Source organism: Carcharhinus amblyrhynchos, chromosome 12, assembly GCF_965287045.1.
Source record: "Carcharhinus amblyrhynchos chromosome 12, sCarAmb.v2.hapA, whole genome shotgun sequence".
NCBI lineage: Eukaryota > Metazoa > Chordata > Chondrichthyes > Carcharhiniformes > Carcharhinidae > Carcharhinus > Carcharhinus amblyrhynchos.
Genome location: NC_137335.1, coordinates 67,226,001 through 67,246,551, shown reverse-complemented (window position 1 = coordinate 67,246,551; position 20,551 = coordinate 67,226,001). Strand labels below are relative to the sequence as shown.

The window sequence follows — 20,551 nt, the reverse complement described above, 5'->3', positions numbered from 1 at the left end:
AGAACTGTCCAGGCCCCACCTCTTACCGCTTACAGTGTAGGTTCAAGTTCGTCCCCTTTATTGTCTAAATTGTATCATTCAACATGCTTTGTTATTTAAGTGCAGGGATACTGAAACATTTCAGTTTCAGCAAAACCAGCATTTCTATGTCATATTTTCTGCCTGTCACATTGGTATTATTTGTTTTGCTCCTCACCTCCTGAACCTCAGGCATTTCTCCTCTTCCCCACACTCCAATCACTTCTTCTGCTCTTTCTTAGCTTTATGAATTTGGTGAATTCACATGGACTCAGTAAATGGAATCCTTCTCTCGCAATACCTTATCTATAATTAATTCGACCTTCTTCCCTGTAAATCTTGTTTTTTTTTCAGTTCTCTGAAGTCAGCATTGCAGAATGGCAACGCAGGGAAGTCATCTGTCGCATTTAGCTAGTTAAGCAACTTAAAACAGTTACTGAAAATGTGTTTTATCTGAATAGGAACAAAATAATATTTATCATATATTGCGTTATCATAATATAATATCTCAAAATGCTTCACACAATAAATTACATTTGAAATGCAATGACATGCTATTCAAGCAAACTATGACAATTGGCAAAATAAATTGAAAGATTGAACAGGCTGGGGCTCATCTCTCTAAAGAAGAGATTAGGATTATTTATTTTGTGTCACATGTAGGCTTATGTTAACAATGCAATGAAGTTACTGTGAAAATCCCCTGTGGAAATAAGAGGTAAACTATTAGACATTTTTAAAATTGTGAAGGTGTTTTAAAGGTAGATATAGCAAACATGTTCCACATGTTGGGCCAAAACTAAAAGCCATAAATAAAACGTTGTCACTAATAAATCCAACAAGGAAATCTAGAGAAACTGTTCACAGAGTGTTGAAATCAAAATCCTCATCCAAGTTGTGAGATGATTTGCAAAGGCCTCATAGTGCGGCAGAGACCAGGTATAACGAGGCAGTGACAATGTCCAGAAGAGACAGGAGAGCTCAGGAGACGGTCATGGCCTCCAGTTTCATGGACAGTGGAGATTAAGGCCTATCATAATGTTCCATCATCCTGAAGTCCCTTCCATGTGCACTGCTCTTCCATCTGATTGCTGACAAAGCATAACCTCACTAATATGGGTCAAGTCATGGGAATGGAATGGTTATCCATAATCCCAGTGCTGCAGGAGGATGAGGGGTGGCATGGTGACACAGGGGCAGTATGGTGATGCAGTGGTGAGCGCTGTTGTCTCACAGTGCCAGGGATCTGGGTTCGATTCCGGCCTTGGATAACTGTGGAGTTTGCATATTTTACCATGTCTATGTGGTTACCCACAGTCCAAAGATGTACAGAGTTAGGTGCGTTCACCACGCTGAACTGACTCTTAAGATGGGATTTTCCGGCTAAGCTCACCCTAAAATCAGAAAATCGCATGTCCGCACACGACCACCAACCCCCACACTCCGCTACTTTTCCTGTGGTGGTGGGGCTGGGGGATAGAATTCCCCCCTTAGTGTCCCGGGATGTGTAGGCTAGATGGATTAGCCATGTAAATGGATGGGGTTTACAGGGTCAGGGCAAGGGAGAGGGGCTTGGATAAGATACTCTCACAGAGAGTCGCTGCAGACTTGATGGACCAAATGGCATTGTCTGCACTGTAGGGATTCTATGATTCCATGAGATGTCATTAAATGAGATATCATTTAAACTCAGACATCCTTCTGCCCACCTGAAATCTCTCCTATTTATTTTGTGCCAGCTTGTCCTACATGGGAACAGATGGCGAATATATGCCTGGCCAGATGGTAAGAATGCCTGGTATGTGTGGTTGGTGAGTGACAGCAGGGAGGGGATGAGGGGACGAGCTCCAGGGGAGATGAAATATTTTGGAGATTAAGTGGTGGTTTCCCTTGAGGTGGCCTGAGTGAACTCTCCATGGACATAATAGGTGTCTGGATTGATGAATGGAGAGTGACAAGAAGAGTGATTCACCATGGCAGGAGAAAGGAAATCATTCATCCTCTTGCGGCAATGGATGGCAGTCCTCTGTAGAACACTGCCACTTCCTCCCGTATGGGGTTGGTGACCTTGTTTGAGGATCTCTTTCCCATTCGTAGGTACAAGATATGCCTACATTCCTCCATTGAATCCAGCAGTCTGCTATGGATGGTCTCCACAAATCTTCTGCATTTAACCTTGAAGAAGAGGCTGGAGAGCACCCTGCTGATTGAAGTGTTCAGCTGATGGCAGAGTGGGCAAATCAGAGGCAATGTGAATCCTCTGCAAATTTTGTTTTCCCTATGTACCTAAAAATATGGACAAAAACCTGCCACTGGGTGAATCACCACTTTCCCCACCCAAAACCACAATGAGCCAAGAAATGAGAAAATTCCACCTGAAATTTCAGGTTGCTGAACTTTCTTCAAAACTGGAAATGTACAAGGTTTTAAGCATTTGTCACAGATGTCACATGTCTCCAGTAAATGCAGAGGCCAACAAAGGAGTGGTGGAGAGAGAAAAGAGCAAAAGAGGTCTGTGATTATGGAGAAGGCAAATATGATTAAATTAACAGCTGGACCAGTATTAGTACCTGCTGTCAAAAATGGAAGCAATGATTATGGTTTGGATGTGCAAATTTGATGTTCAGATCAGTTGTAAAATTCCTAATTGAAAAGTGAGATAATGTTCTTCAAGTTTCCATTGAGCTTCTGTGAAACAGTATAGAAGGATGCAAACAAAGAAGTCAGAGTGGAAATGGGATGAAGAATTGAACTGGCAAGTGATTGGAAGATCAGGATTACACTGATAAATAAACTTTTGAAATACATCTTTCTTTTTTTTCCCCAGGAAAATTGTCAAAAGATAAGCTAAAAATATAAATGTTATTGATTATGCTGTGCAGTACTCAGAAAATGATTGACCTGATAAGCTTGCAATTGTAACCTCATTGTCTCAAAAAGGTGTATATTCTACACTTCATTGCAGATAATAATCTCTAGGATTGTTAATACTGATCCTGTAACTACAGAAAGTAAACATACTGATATTTGTATAATAGCAGAACCTGCATTCTCTAGAAAACTGAACTGGTAATTGAAATTCACAATTAAATACAAGGGTGACTTTTATAAGCAAATACCAACAAATGACAGCGATTTAATTTTATACTTCGCAAGATCCATATACTTAGCTATCAATCCATCATTCTAGTTACCTCCTCAAAATTGCAACAATATATAAGTTATAAGGAGAGGCTGGATAGACTGGGACTTTTTCCTCTGGAGCATAGGATGCTGAGGGGTGATCTTACAGAGGTCTATAAAATAATGAGGGGCACAGATCGGCTAGATAGTCAATATCTTTTCCCAAAGACAGGGGAGTCTAAAACTAAAGGGCATAGGTTTAAGGTGAGAGGGGAGAGATACAAAAGTGTCCAGAGGTGCAATTTTTTCACACAAATGGTGGTGAGTGTCTGGAACAAGCTGCCAGAGGTAGTAGTAGAGGCAGGTACAATTTTGTCTTTTAAAAAGCATTTAGATAGTTACATGGGTAAGATGGGTATAGCGGGATACAAGGCCAAATGCGGGCCATTGGGATTAGCTTAGGGGTTTCAAAAAAAGGGGCGGCATGGACAAGTTGAGCCGAAGGGCCTGTTTCCATGCTGTAAACTTCTATGACTCTAATATTAATCAGGCATGACTTACCTTCACAAATCCAGGCAAACACTTTGATCAGCTAAAACAAGTCCAAATGCTCAGTCACACAGACCTCAATTCTAATCTCCTCTGGTGTATTGGAGAGGGTGAAATTCATGCGAGTTCAGTTACTAACCTGAAGTCACTACATTCCCACCCAGTGCTATTTCATTTTCAGCAACATTCAAGTTGACCAAAGGTCCTGCTACAGGTAGGATAGGGTTTACTTTAAATTTTAAGAAATTGTGATCCTATGATCTTATTGATGCCAAGTGATTTCAACATCAGTAAAGGAGGACATCGTTGTGTATGACCTGACAACTAAGCCCCAGTGGAAAGTGTGGAGTTGCCATGGAAGCCCTGGACAACTTTTACATCATTACTTCTGTGAAAATTCCTTGTGGGCTAGAAGCGACGGATATTCCACCCAAATTCCATAAGGAATCCTTACGTCTGCCCAACCCTGGCCATGTCTTACCTACTGCACATTGGATGTTTGCACAGTTCTAAGATTGTGCTGAGGACCCAGGTCTGATTCCAGCCTTGGGAACCTTGCACATTCTCACAGTGTCTGTGTGGATTTCCTCCAGGTGTTCTGAATTCCTCCCACAGACGAAAGATGTGCAGCTTAGGTGGACTGGCCATGCTAAATTGCCCCTTAGAGCCCCAAAATGTATAGATTAGGGAGATTAGCCGGGTAAAATGTGTGAGGTTACAGGGATAGGGCAGGGGGTGGTGGGCCTGGGAAAGATGCTCGGTCGAAGAGTCGTTGCAGGCTCAATGGGCCAATGGTCTCCTTCTGCACTGTAGGGATTTTATGATCTATGTTATCATAATCATGTCTTTAAACATTCTACATTAACCCTGGAGATTGAAGACAACACCCCGCACCCTCCCTCAGTCACCTTTGACCATCCATCATCACCCATACCCTGCCTTTGTTGACCCTCAAGCTACCGACCACCATCCTTTCTGACCTTTCATTCATTCACTCTACAGCTGCCCTCACAATGCCCTTGACCTCCCACCTGTTTGCCTTAATTCTTAGGAACTCACCAGCGACATTCCCTCTATAAACCTGGATCTCCTCACAATCATGTGTCACCACCTGCCTGTAGATATTGACCATTCCTGAATAGTTCAGCTTCTTCTCTCTGCCCCACAACCCACCCTTCCTCCCTGTCAGCTATGCTCCAAACCGCCTTGCACTGCCAGCACTCATTTTCAATGCATCATACCTCCTCTCCCATGGTCTGACAAAACACCCCATGAAAGAAAAGTAGTTCCTACTCAATCCTAATCTACCAGGAAGAATGCCTCAGCTTTAACCAGTCGTGAATCTGAAAGCATGTGTTTCACATTTGCTGCAATCTTAACTGCAAACACAGCATTTAACCTGATAAAGTGGTCAGATTAATGAGGATATATGACATGTTAATACATTAAAAGTAGGATCCGCCACTTGCCATTGTGAATCTTGATTTGTCTTCTTTCCAGCACAACCTTAATTCCTGACTTTCAACTTGCCACAGAGAAGTTGACATTTCACCTCCTGCACAATTAAGAGTGCTCACCCTGCCACTTCCAGCCAGTAGCAGCTCAAGATTCTGCCTAATATCTCTGTTTCAAAGCAGATACTTCTATCCTCAGAGCTGTACAACCTTCTGTCACTGTTTTCATTAGATTCCAGACCGTCAATCTCCAGCTACTCAAAAATAAATTGTATTTTTCCAGAATAGTTTGCACATCTTCAGGTTTCCCTTGAGGAACTCAATTCCCTCATGAACTTTGATTTCCACATTCTAAACATTATTAAAAATCCTGTCTAGGCAAATAATCAGAAAAGGTAGAAGTGTTGGGAATTAGGGGAAAGCAGGGTTTGATATCAGTCAGGGAACAAAGAAAAAAGTTCAGCACATAAGCAAATGACTTTTCAACTCAGCCAGCTCACCTGCACTTGATGTGTATATTTGCTATCCAATACATGGCAGCAGCTGCCATGAAAGTGGGCAGAGAAGTGGAGTTAAGGCAGGTCATCGTGATTATATTGAAGGCAGAGCAGAATCAAGGGGCCACATGGCCGATGCCTGTTCCTATTTCTTACGTACTTACGAGGACCTTCATGACTCTATTTCAACTCCAATATTAGGAGAGCTAAACCAATCTGAAACATGGAGGAGTTGAGTTGGAAAAAAGAGAAGATATAGTGACAAAGAATTTCAGACAGTCAAAGACTGCACCATGGGTGTATGATAACTTATTTGATGTGCTACTCAGTTTTCCTTAAGGCAGTCATGATATCTTCATGGTCACGAGCTGCAATGGTGGGATTTGAACCCATCCCCAGTGACATTACCACCACATTGCCACCTCTCAACTATTGATTATAGCGATGTTATATATCTGCAACTGTTAAAATTGATTTCTCTATACCCAAAATGAGGTAACTTATATATAAGAAAAACATTAGTATTAATTGCAACACCAGGGGAACCCCACTGCCTAATCAGAAGGGCCCTATACTCGAGTCATAAAAATACTCATTCAGCACTATTATTTGCGTTTTATTCCTTAGCTGATTAGCTACTTCTAGTTACCAGCATCCTTCCAAGCCTTTGCTTCCATTTTTTTTAATAAGTCTGTTGTGTGGTATTCTATCAACTGACTTTTGAAAGTCCCTGTGTACAGCACCTGCATTCCCTTCATTAACCCACTTTGTTATTTTAACAAATCTGTGCTGGCTGTCTCTTGAGTTTCTCCAAGTAAGAATTTGTTTTGTCCTTGACAATGGTCACTAATTGTTGTCCTACCACTGATGCACGCTGACTGGCTATTTTAGGAAAAGGATACAACATTTTCAATTGTCTAATTCATATTTGAAAAATTACATTTAAATTCAATAATTTATCCAATAAATTTGTCAGTGTTGAACTTTAAAAAAAACTTAATTAAGATACTATATTTATGTTAGAAGTATTTCTTCTCCATTGAGTAGGCAAACTTTAAAAAATGAATTATCTTGAAAGTAAATTGACGCAAGTGATTTTTACAAAGATGGATGTAGTGTTCAAATAAAATTTAAAAAGCAAATCATACTTAAGAAGACATACTCCAGTGACCTTTCTATGCATAATTGCAAGTTGAACTGAGTGTGACTTCAAATGGAGTCTGGATGTTTGGTGAGAAAAGGAAGTTTGATGAAGACAGAAGGGAGGTGCTTCTTTGCTTTTTCTAACTTTTTCAACATGTATGAATTGGCTTCTGCCCTACTACAGGGAAGGAAGTGAGCTGTTGGTGATTACCTGATGAATATCCAGTATGTCTGTTTTCCAAAGGTTTAAAATAATACTGGAGTTTGTGATAAGATTAATAAATATCTAAACAAAAATTGAACAAAATAATTAAGTAAAATATTAAAGCTCACAAGCATGGCAGGCCAGGTGATGGGTCAAGGCTATAGCATATGGGAGATCAATGATACCAGTGTTATCCAAAGCAAACACGTCTGTGGCTTGAGGAGCTTCAGCGCAGAGTCACTGAGCTGGAGGCTGAGCTGCGGACACTATGACAAATCAGAGAAGGCAAGGGTTACCTGGATGTTTTTTCAGGAGGCAGTTGTGACACCTCTGGGGATATGATTTTCTGGTTTGGAAAGTTGTCAGGGACAGGAGGGTGTGATAGCAGCTGAAGCAGGTAAGGGGATCCAGAGGCAGGGAGTGCAGGAGTATCAGCCTCTGCAATTGTCCAATAGGTCTAAGGTTCTATCACCTTGTTTGGATAAGAGCAGTGGTGAAGGGTAGATAAGTTGACTAACCATGGCACTGCAGCACAGAATGCCATTCAAGGAGAAGGAGCACATAAGAATGTCGTGGTAAAAAGGGACTATATAGTGAGGGGGACTAACACTGTCCTATGTAGCAAGAAGCAAGAAACCAGACAGCTCTCTTGCCTGGCTGGTGCCAGGGTTTGGGTCATCTGCTCCAGGTTGGAGAGGAAATGGAGTGGGAGGGGGAGGATCCTGATATTGTGGTCCAATGACATAAACAGGATGAAGAAGGAGGTTCTGTGTGGTCAGTACGAGGTACCAAAGTAAGAAGCAGAGTCTGAAAGGTAAAACTTCTAGACTATTACATGAGTCACATGCAAATTGACATAGGACAGGTAAAATTAGAGAAACAAAGACTGGTGTGGCAGAAGCTAACTCTGGTTCGTGACGCATTGGCACCAGTACGGGGGAAAATGAGATTTGTATCGCAGGGACAGTCTACACCTGAATGGTGCTGGGCTCATGTTCCAGCGAGTCACGTAACTTGGGAAGTAGAGACAGAGTTTTAAACTAAATAGTGGGGCAAGAGATCAAATTTGGGAAGATGTAGAATACCAAAAAATATAGAATGGGAAATGATTATCAGACCGTGACAGGAAGGGACTGAGTACACAAATCTAAGAGTAAATCAGCAAGCACGGCTAGATACTACAAAAAAAAGGACAAAACTTAAAGCTCTGTATTTGAATGCACATAGCATTTGAAACAAAACAGATGAACTGGGGTGACACAGTGGTTAGCACTGCTGCCTCACAGTGCCAGGAACACAGGTTCAATTTCCGACTTGGGTCACTGCCTGGGCGCAGTCTGCATGTTCTGCCTGTGTCTGCGTGTCTGAGAACATGTACTGTGGAGGAAAAGGGAAATGTTGTGCCTTTTGGGTGGCACAATAGCACAGTGATTAGCACTGCTGCCTCACAACACCAGGGACCCGGTTCAATTCCTGGCTTGGTTCACAGTCTGTGTGGAGTTTGCATATTCTCTGCGTGTCTGCGTTTGTTTCCTCCGTATGCTCCGATTTCCTCCCACAGTCGAAAGATGTGAGGGTTAGATGGATTTGCCATGCTAAATTGTCCCTTAGTGTCAGAAGTATTAGCTAGTGTAAATGCAGGGAGTTATGAGGATAGGCCTGAGTGGGATTGTGGTCAGTGCAGACTCGATGGTAAAATGGCCTCCTTCAGCACTGTAGGATTCTATGAATTTATGATAGTGCAAATAGAAATTAATAAGTGTAGTCTGATAGCTATCACAGAGACATGGCTAACGGATGACACAGATTGGAACTTGAAGATTGAAAGGTAGGAGATATTTAGGAAGAACAGGAAGTTAAGAACAGGTGTAAGGGTGGCTCTGTTAAGTAATTATTGTATTAACACATTAAAGAGAGATGACTGAGGTTTAGGGAACCATGGTATAGAAGCAGTGAGTTGAAGTGAGAAATTATAAAGGCAAGAAGTCACTTGTGAGAGTGGTGGACAGGTCACCTAATTATAACTACATGGTTGACAGAATATAAAAGAGATGTGATTGCACTAGAAAGTGTGCAGAGGAGATTCACAAGGATGTTGTCTGGGCTGGAGCCCAGCTATGAAGAGAGGTTGATCAGGCTGGAGTTGGTTTCCTTAGAGCAGAGAAAGCTGGGGGAATCTGATTGAGATGCACAAAATTATGAGGGACATAGATAGGGTGGATAGGAAGAAATATTTCCCCTTAGTAGAGGGTTCAATAAGCAGGCAGCATAGATTTAAGGTCAGAGGCAGGAGATGTAGAGGGGATTTGAGGAAAACTTTTTCACCTAGAGTATGGTGGGAATCTGGAACTTACTGCCTGAAAGAGTTCTAGAGGCGGGAATCCTCACAATATTTAAGAAGTATTTAGATGAGCACTTGAAACACAGTAGTGTACAAGGCTCTGGACCAAGTGCTTGAAAATGGGATTAGATAGCTGCTTGATGGCCAGCACAAATACAACGGGCCAAAGGGCCACTTTCTGTGCTGTAAAGTTCTGTGACTGTGATTTTATAATGAGAGCTTGTCAGAAATGTACAGTAATAATAATCAAGCAGGGATTTTAATCTAAACATAGATTGATAAAACCAAATGGACAAAGTTAGGAATTCATAGGATGTTTTCAGGATAGTTTTTAGAACAGCACATTCTGGAGCCAAGCAGACTGTACTAGATCTGATATTGTGCAATGAAATACAATTAATTGATAATCTCTTAGAGAAGGCACCTCTAGGTAACAGCAATCATAATACGATTGAATTTTGCATTCAATCTGAAGAAGAGAAGAGTGCACCCAAGACTAATATTTTAAACTTAAATAAGGGTAACTATGAGACCATGAAAGCGGAGCTAGCTAAAGTGAGCAGGTAAATATGCTTAAGGGATAGATCAAAGATGTTCAGTGGCAGACATTTAAAGCGATATTTCAGATGACACAAAATAAGCCCATTCCCATGAGAAAGAAAAATTCCAAGGAAAAGGCCCATCAGCTGTGGTTAATAAGACAGGTTAAAGAAAAAGCATATATTTAAACAAAGACAAGTTGTGGGTCAAAAGATTGGGAAGAATATAAAGAACATCAAAGCATGCCAAAAGAATTGATCAGGAGTGAAAATCTAGGATATGATAGAGAGCTAGCCAGCAATATAAAGACAAGACAGTAAGAATTTCTGTAGAAGTTTGAAAAAGAAAATAGTTAACAAAGTGAGCATTGGTCCTATAGAAAGTGGGTCTGGGAAACTAGTAATGAAAAGTAGGGCTACAACGGATGAAATAAGCAGATATTTTCCACTGTCTTCACTATAGAAAACTTATGTAACATTCCAGAAACAGTTGTAAATCAGAAAATGGAAGGAAGGGAGGAACGCAGGAAAATTACAATCACCAGCAAAGTGGTATTGAGCAAACTGATCAGTCTATAGTGCTGAAAGGACTTCACCCTAAGAACTTGAAAGAAGTAACTAACGAGATAGTTGATGTATTGGTTTAATTTTCCAAAACTCCCTCAATTCGGGGAAGGTTCCATTAGATTGGGATAACTCCATTATTCAAAAAGGGAGGGAGACAGAAAGTAGGCAACCACAGGCCAGTTAACATGACGTCTGTCATAGGGAAAATATTAGAAACTATTATTAAAGATGTAATAGCAGGAGACTTGGAAAAATTCAAGGCAACCAAACAGAATCAACATGGTCTTGTGGAAGGAAAATCATTTTTAACCACTTTACTGGAATTCTTTGAGGAAGTCAAATGTGGATAAGGGGGAATAGGTGAATCCACTGTACTTATATTTCGAGGAGGAGGATTCCAGAACATCAAAGGTTATTGCATAAAAGAAGACCACTTGGTATAGAGGGTAACATATTGACGTGGATTGAAGATTGCCTAGCTAACAGGAAATAAACAGCATAAATGGGTCTTTTTCTGGTTGGCAGGATATGATGTGATATATCACAGCAATCGGTGCTGGGCCTTAGTGTTTTACAATTTATATAAATGTCTTGGATGAAGGAACTGGTGGCTAAATCTTCTGATGACACAAACATAGATAGGAAAAAAATTGTGAAGACAACATAAGGAGGTATAAAGGGATATAACTGGGTAAGTCAGTGGGCAAAAACTCTGGCAAATGGAGTATGATGTGGGCAAATGTGAAATTGTCCATTTTGACAGGAAGAATAAAAAAGGTTATTCTTTAAATGCTGAGAGATTTCAAAGCTCTGAAGTGCAAAGCAACCTGGTGTGAAAGGAATTAAAATTAGTGAATGCAATAGAGTTCTCCTATGAATTAAGTACAGCGCAGTTCCCTGGGAAGTCACTGTGAAGATGTTTCAGTGCAGTTTCCACGTTTGCAGATGGTTAACACAAACAAGACGGTGAGAATTCTGATAACCAGAAGGCGGTAGCCATAACAGCAGGTGTGGATGTTTGGATGGTGAAGCCATGTAGGTGTACCTCATTAAACATAAGAACATAAGAAATAGGAGCAGGAGTAGGCCATCTAGCCCTTCGAGCCTGCCCCGCCATTCAATAAGATCATAGCTGATCTGTCGTGTCTCAGTTCCACATTCCCGCCCTCTCCCCATATCCCTTAATCCCCTTGCCTATCAAAAACCTATCAACCCGTGTCTTAAATATATTTAGCGAGGCAGCCTCCACCACTTCAACGGGCAGAGAATTCCAGAGATTCACCACCCTTTGAGTGAAGAAGTTCCTCCTCAACTCCGTTCTAAACCGCCCCCCCCTTTATCTTGAGGCTGTGCCCCCTAGTCCTACTGTCCTTTCTGAGCGGGAAGAGCCTCTCCACCTCTATCCTATCCATTCCATTCATCATCTTATATGTCTGAATGAGATCTCCCCTCATTCTTCTAAACTCTAACGAGTACTAGCCTAGTTTATTCAGCCTCTCCTCATAGTTCAACCCCCTCAACTCCAGAATCAGCCTAGTAAACCTCCTCTGCACTCCCTCCAAGGCCAAAATATCCTTGCGCAAGTGCGGCGACCAAAACTGCACACAGTACTCCAGCTGCGGCCTCACCAGTGCCCTGTACAGTTGCAGCAAGACCTCCCTACTTTTATATTCAATCCCCCTCGCTATGAAGACCAGCATCCCATTCGCCTTCCTGACCACCTGCTGCACCTGCAGGCTGGGTTTTTGTGACTCATGCACAAGGACCCCGAGGTCCCTCTGCGCCGTCGCATGCTGCAGCTTTTCGCCATGTAAGTAATAGTCCTTCCTACCATTATTCCTACCAAAGTGGACAACTTCACACTTGCCAACATTAAATTCCATTTGCCAGTTCCTGGCCCATTCGCCCAGCCTATCTAGATCCTTCTGCAGACTTTCCACACCCTCCGCACAATTTGCCATTCCACCAATCTTGGTGTCATCAGCAAATTTCGACACCATACACTCGGTTCCCTCCTCCAGATCATCTATATAAATGGTAAATAGCTGAGGTCCCAGCACCAACCCCTGGGGCACTCCACTAGTCACCAACCGCCAATCTGAATAATAATTAATCATTATAATTAAACAAATATACAGAGAAGGTAATTGGTTAACCATATTCATCTGACATAAATGAAGTAACCAGAACTATTAGTTGTAATTGGATATCACAGAATAAATGTATATTTGTGATTGGTATATGCAAATTACTTGTAAGATAAGCAAAGGTATAACTGCTCATGCTAAGTATCATTCAGCAAGTCTATACGCCACATTGTGGAAGGCAGCCTTCTTCGCTATATAGCTTGAATAAAGGCAGATTTAAAACTCCAAAAGCTTTGTTGAGAATACAATCTGTAACCCCATGGTATCAGATATATCCCCCACTCTGCCATACCACCAACCCCGGTTCAATGCAGAGTGCAGGAGGGCATGTAAGAACAACACCAGGCATACGTAAAGATGAGGTGGGAACCCTTTGAAGCTACAAAATAGGACTACCTGCATGCCAAACAGCATAAGCAGCATCCCAACATCTTTAACCACCAGTTCAACCAAATAGACAAACATTGATGAACTATTTACCCTTAGAGTGGTCTATTATGGAAGCCTTTTTCTGGCCTAGCGCTCATACACTGTACTGTTCCAGTAGCTGCAGCATGACTAATGGAAGACTGATGACTTTGCACATGGTGACTGCAGATGGTCTTGCAGGACCACCTTGACCCACTCCTGGCTTTGACGGTCTAGCTTTTGACTGCACTACCTTGGCAGCAGTCTGCCACCTACTCCAGTCCAGAGAACTGAGCTGTGTTGTTATCACCAGCATCAGAGCATTCTTACGATCAGTCAGAAGCATACAGCCACAAAGGAAAGCTAGAAAGTCAAAAGTAGTCACTCCATTCCAGGAAAGTATTGTAATAAGCAAACTAGCAACTACATTATCAAGAACTACAAAAATAAATGATCCCTTACTGGAGACCAAGATATTTTACATAAGACAGCAAAGTAGATAATAACCCAGTGCAAACATGTGGTAAGACTGCTGAGAATTATGTTTTTTTCCCCAAGTTTCCTTCTGGGCCAAGAGAAGCATAAGTGTTCTTCTGAACCCCAAAGGAAATCTTGGTATGTTTCCTGTCATCTTTATTCTACCCCCCCGTCCGCACAACCCAATTCAATAACATGAGCCCTATGGATTGGCTCCTGGGTAGCAAATCTCTGCCATGTTTACCCTACAGTTTCACATCACTGGCAGTGGATTCAGACATGCATCGCGTCTGTTGTATACAAATGAGACCTGTTCAAATGGTCCAGGCCTCACATTAGTGAATTGGGGCAAGCCTTGTGTAAAAATCAGGAATAACTTCACACACCATCAACACAAATCAACTGCATGTGGAAGAGGTTTTTATAAAGAACAGCATTATCCTATTATTATTTAACATGAAGGCAAGTACTGATTTATCTAAATTTAACCCAATTTTCTACTTCAAAAAACTTCCATCTCTTTCCCACTATTGTTAAGAAACATAAAGCCTCCAGTTTTAAAATTTTAAATATTGCATTATGTGCTCCATTGACACAGTACATAAATTATTAAAAGTGAGCTCAAGTTAATATATCCCTAGATAACATTATCTTGGATATATTAGCAAACTAAAAACATCTCTGCCTTTATGGATCACTGACCCAATACATTTCATTGTAAAAAAACACAAATACTATTCACCACTATTAAGTACTAAATCTTTTATTGGAAAATCAATCAGCTGAAGGGTTTTTTTTTAATTTAATACCGATTAGGAATCAGAATGGAGATAGATTCAGCCTAGTAGCAACTAAGTGTAAGAACTCGCACACATAGACTTAGGCCAGGATTTTCCAACCTGTTGCAAGACTGGAAATTTTCACCCAATGGACCTCAGGCTGGTCCCTCAAATTTTCCATCCCACCCATGACAATTCTTGCCGTAGGCAACACCAAAAAATCCTGGCCTAATTAGTGAGAGTTTTTTTGCGAAAGTGTTATCCTCATTTCAAAAGTTATGAAGATTGTTCCAAGCAAATGCAAATACATCTAAGCTATGATTTTCTTTTCAGATGTAAGCAGTATAACTGTTGGTTATACAGTTTATATTCAAACGTGTCCTGGCAATGTTGATTTTTTTTTCCAATTGCAGACGTACTATACGTGAAATTTCAGCAATGCAAAAACAATTAGATCTTGTTGTAAGCAGGTAACAATAAACATTAGAACTAACACAAAAAGCAACATTTAAGACAGATAATTAGAATTTATTTTATAATTTCTGAATTTTTCTTGCCTGTAAAAGTGGATCTAGGGACTAACCACTAGTATCTTAACTTGGAAGAAGCCCCAACCCAATCTATCCCCTTCAGAAAATAAAAAGTTGTTCACATAGTTGGTTGAAATTTGAATTTAAATTTATTGAGGGTACATTTTTTTAAAAGCATGCTTAGGATGTGGGTACTGTTGCCATCCTTTATTGCTCTGATTAGGTGGCAGTAAGCCTTTTCTCGAACTGCTGCAGTTTGTGTTGTGAGAATCAACCTACAGTGATGTTAAGTAGGTAGTTCTTATGTAGAAGATACAAATTAATCAATTGCAAGTTCATTTTAAAGGGCATTTAAGGGTCAACCGTTGGTGTAGGACTGGAGTCATACGTAGAAACATAAGTGCCTATGCCACAATTCAGTTAGATCATGATTGATCTGTGTGTCAACTTCACTTACCTGCCTTTCCTCCACATTCCTTGATACCCTTGCCAAACATGAAAGCAAGTACTGGTTTGTTCATCTAAATTCAACCCAATTTTCTGCTCTAAAAAACTTTTTCCTCCTTCCCACCATTATTAAGAAATATAAAGCCTTTAGTTTTAAAATGCTAATTATTGCATGATGTGCTCCATTGATACAGTACATAAATTATTAAACGTGAGCTCAAGTTAATATATTCCTAGATAACATTATCTTGGGTATCTCAGCAAACTACAAAACACCTTTGTCTTTATGGAACAGAAATCTATCAATCTCAGTCTTAAATATTTCATTTGACACAGCATGTATAACCTTTTGAGGAAGGTGTTCCAAATTCCCACAAAGCTTTATAGAGTCATAGAGGTTTACAGCATGGAAACAGGCCCTTCGGCCCAACTTGTTCATGCCGCCCTTTTTTTTAAACCCCTAAGCTAATCCCAATTGCCTGCATTTGGCCCATATCCCTCTATACCCATCATACCCATGTAATATTTAAATGCTTTTTAAAAGACAAAATTGTACCCACCTCTATTACTACCTCTGGCAGCTTGTTCCAGACACTCACCACACTCTGTGTGAAAAAATTGCCCCTCTGGACACTTTTGTATCTCTCCCCTCTCGCCTTAACCCTACGCCCTCTAGTTTTAGACCTGCCTATCTTTGGGAAAAAAGGTATGTGAAGAAGCACTTCTTGATTTCATTCCTAAAAGTTCAAGCTGTAATTTTAAGTTTATGGCTTCATGTTCTGGATCTTTTAGGAAACAGTCACCTGCTTCTAAGTTGATTAAGGGATTTTATAGGGTGAACAGCTTGATTAATCATCCCTCAATGTTCTAGAATTCTGGAGGTGCTATTATTGTCAAGAAGATGATCACCAAGGGATAACCCCACTAGTCTTTGCTTTGTTGCAAATACAAATTCTACCACCATAGGGATTTTATTGGCTTGTCCTCTCAGATCAGTAGGATGTCCACTTTATCCCTCATTTCCATCTTTTTATAGGACAAGTAAATATATTTATCTGCATGAGTTGACTGAAATAAGTGCAGCTTGTTGTTGTTGTAGATGCTGCAACCCAATACAAAGTACCATCAGAATGGACAAAGGTAACAGCCCTGTCCGATTTTCTCAGTTAGAAACAAAAAAATTAAACAGCAATACAAAGAATTATTAAGTACTACTCCATCTAAATTTGAACATGCGTTCGCCAAACATTCCGGCCTCGTCAAGTCAACAGAAGTGCAATGCGGCAGTAGAACAATGGTTCTAAATTCATACTGCTCTTACCAATCTCCCATGACCAGAATTTATAAAACTCAACAAATCCAACGCTCTGCAACCCATGATTTCTTCCACATTAGATAGTGCACTCCCAAGAAATGTATTAGGCAGAATATTACAAGAATGATTCTAAGTGTCCAGCGAGTGTGAAAATGGGAGAGTTCCTAATCTGTTTTTTTAAGCCGGTTTTCATGCCCAATCTTATGCACCTAGTCATTGAAAAAATGAGCCAGACTGTTTCTGGCTGCTGCAGGCAGTGGCTGGGTTTAATTCACCAGTCAACCTGTAGAGGAAGCTATTGCACATGTGTAGATCTCTGATGCTGCACAAGCGCAATTGTAACAGTAGGGGCCTAACAGACAGAGAGAGAGCTGCCAGGCCCCTGCTGCTGCAGGTAGCCTCAACCAGCTCCACACGCACCCCTGCAATTACAGGGGCCTACACCCAATCATGAGCCCCATAACACATAGGCACCTAGCCCCCACTGCCTCCCCCGTCACCCAAACCAATTGCGCACCCACCTACCCTCAATCCAATCCCATTGCAATGCGGCCGTGGACACCGACACCCCCCCCACTCAACCGATCAAATCCCATTGCAGAGTGGCCATTCTTCAATTCCCTGTCCCTTAAGGCCCCACCTCCATAGGCAAGCTTCACCTATCATTAGTTACAACAAAGCCCTCATTCTTATGGTTTGAGCTGATTACTTATCTCCTGCTTACTTTGAACCATTTCTATGCAACATTATGCCCTACTCCTAGATGAAATTCTCATTCACCTAATCTGTGCTGTCTTGCCACTTTTCTTCCTGATTTTGGGCACTTTCTAAAAACTCAGCCATTACAAATATAGGGCAGGATTGTCTGTTTATCCCACCACTACCCCCTGCGAGAATGGAAAATTTGGCACGCAGTGAAAACCCCATTCATTGCAGCGGCTCCAGAGAATCTTCACCGAGGGTTAGGTCAGAGACTTCCAGTGTTTAGGTGTATATGTGCGTGAAATTAAACAGACAGCCCCAAAACATAACATAGAGCAGTGAAGACAGTCATGTGACATGCCTAGAATCCTACTTGACAACAAGGCTGAGTTGATTGATTGCTATGGGGTCAGTGAAGCTCAAAATAATACACTGGGGCAAAAGTACAAGATGTTCACACCTATAAATAAAGAAAAGGGTGTTTGCAATGATTCTGGTTGGACGTTTTAATCTCAAAAGGTGTTAGGAACATCAGGCTTTGTAAATAGTTATACTGAGAATCTGTCTTTTTAACTTCTAGATAGAGTTGAGTTAGGAGCTTACAGGAAAGCTAATTAGCATTCCTATCTCGATAGCAGGCCCATGTGATTCAAGTTTCCATGGAAATGGGCTTTGAGATTGGAAACATCAGGAGCAAACTATTGTAATGAGAGAAGGAGAAGAGAGAGAGGGGGGAGAGCGAGAGAGAGAAAGACGTTGCTTTTAATTAATTTCTTACAGTAAAAGTCTTAAAACTCAAATCTGGACATGTGATCCTTCCAATCAGTCACTGGAAATTCAAGTATCTTTCTGAAAATTATCATTGGTTCTGGCACGATTTAAAATTCACAGGCTTAAACAAATACACCAGAATTTGCCAGGGTTTAAATGAATAAGATTCCACAGTGATCTTTGCTGTATTCACTGAGAAGTTAATATCGCTATTCAGTGAGGAAGAAGTTTAAATGTATTTTGTGTCATTTGAGAAAATTCTATGGAGCTACAATGTTCAAGAGAAATTTGGACAATTTTGTTACAAAGTGCTTTAGCAGGGAAAGTATTGCAAATTTATTTGATTCTTTTGGGTCAGAAGATCGTGATACAGTTAAGTATTTAATGCCTATGACTTAGTTTCAGAAGTTTACAGACAAAATAGAAATCTGAGGGACAGAATCAGGAATTTGCTAGAAAAAAAATAGTATTTGATAAATGAAATGGTGCTATGGTTGCATGACAGATGGATTAAGGGTCATTTTTTGAAGGGAAATGATGGCAGTTTGAAAAGGAGCGGGACCACCTTTGAAGGTGGAACTATAAACTGTGTCAGATAGTGTGGAGGTCAAAAATGGAAGTTCAGCAGTCAGCAATTCAGTGGGAATAGGGTCAATGAATCAGAAGAGATGGAAATAGAGGATGTGCTTGAAAAACTACAAGGCACTTGAGAGGTCTAGGGGGAAAGAAACTGTGTTGTGCTTTGGTGTTAGGGACAAACTGAGAACAGGTATGCAATTGTGCAAACTGGTAGCATCTTTCCCTTTGTAAGGTTTTCGCATTCAATAACCAAATGAAAACTTATTCAATGCAGTGATATATTGACAAAGGCTGGGAAGGTTGAAGTACTTTCATAATCACTTGATTTGCACCAAACTAACCTACTTGATGCCAAGTAAGGGGGAACTAGTGGCATACTGGAATTGTCACTGGACTGGTAATCCAGTAAACCAAACTAATGCCCTAAGAACCAAGTTGACCATGGCAGACAATGGAATGTGAATTCGATTTTAAAAATCTAATGATTATGAAATGATTGTCATGAAAACTCATTTGGTTCACTAATTCCTTTCGAGAAGGAAATCTGCTGACCTCAACTGATCTGGCCTACATGTATCTCGAGGCCCACAGCAATATGGTTGACTCTTAAATGTCCTCTGAAATGGCCTAGCAAGCCACTCAGTTGTATTAAACCGCTATAAAGTCTATAAGGAATGATACTAGGCTGGCCACTGCGGGTGTGATGGACCACTGTGGGTGTATCTACATCACACAAACTGCAGCAGTTCAAGAAGGCAGGTTACCACCAATCTTCTCAAGAGTATTTAAGAATGGGCAACAAAAGCTGGCCTAGCCAGTGACACCAACATCCAATGAATAAAAAAAAGTAAAAACTATGGATATACTTACATAGTTATATATTTTATAATTTTTGAAAACCTCCAAGATCAGGGAACTGGAACAATGGCTCTGGAACAATTACATAATATTGCAACAATGATGATAGAGTTACTGACTGGAATAAAACATTTTGCTACAGGAAGATTTGTTTTGATCACAATTTTTATTTATTATTAGAATTTAGATATTATGATATTCTCAAGTCTTGCATTTTAATTCGCATTTTAGGATACAAATTGCTTTTTTTTTTAACAATATTGTCCAAAATTCACGCCTGACTTTATCTACTGACTTAATACTTTTATTCAGGTACTGATATTACAGTGATAATCAGGTTCACAGACAAACACAGACTGACAGACAAGATTAATACGGTGGAGAATCCTTACAGATCTCACTACAATGACAAATGTTATACAAAAGCACATATATAGCAGCAAAAACTACTGTTATTCTAAAGCAGTCAGTAAACAGAATGAGTCCATGAATGCATTAATCTATCCTCATATTTATTCATTATTTACCTTTTGCCCTGCAATCATCACTCTCTCTCCCAGCTTCAGGCCCAGTGACATCAGTAGTGCCTTGCCTGAGATGTGATCATAGTTTGTCAACATGGTCTTTGATATGTCGCACGTCAGCGGTAACGCATCTAGTAGCATCTGTTTCAGTTCTTTAGCAACTGCTGCTGCCTCTGCCATCTCCAGGGGCATATCCAAGGGATCAGGAACAATATCAGCTGGCATCTGCCCTTTATCATTCTGTTCAGAAAGAGAAAAGGATTATTGATAATTATTACTCAAAGTCACACAGAGATGTCCATCTGAAATACTGCATTTTGCTTGCAGCAGATAAAATCACATGTATAATCCACAGTTCAGTCATTTTCTTTCAATTATGAAAGTGGTAATGGTATTCCATTTGTGGATGGTGAATTAGACTCAATGCACTGATTATGAACAGTACTCCACAGTAGAAATCCATTGTTGCGATTGTTTAAGCAGCCCCAAAAGAACACCTCACTCTCGTTTGTCTAATGTGGTTGCATCTACAGAGCTGTTCTTGAGGTAGAATGAAAATTTCAAGAATGCAAGTTAAA

At 40.6% G+C, this 20,551-nt stretch overlaps 1 protein-coding gene across 5 annotated transcripts in view; it reads right to left on the bottom strand.

Annotated features, from left to right (window-relative positions):
• Positions 1-20,551, bottom strand: part of LOC145351065 (CAP-Gly domain-containing linker protein 4) — a 266,003-nt gene that overhangs the window by 156,247 nt on the left and 89,205 nt on the right. For 3 of the 5 annotated variants that reach the window (XM_080200665.1, XM_080200664.1, XM_080200667.1), the window contains exons 7-8: positions 19,977-20,213; positions 19,462-19,521 (exon numbers count right to left, since the gene is read on the bottom strand). In XM_080200665.1, the coding sequence (XP_080056791.1) occupies positions 19,462-19,521; positions 19,977-20,213 (297 nt within the window). The remainder of the gene's footprint in view (positions 1-19,461; positions 19,522-19,976; positions 20,214-20,551) is intronic. The other 2 variants (XM_080200666.1, XM_080200668.1) reach the window with 1 other exon arrangement.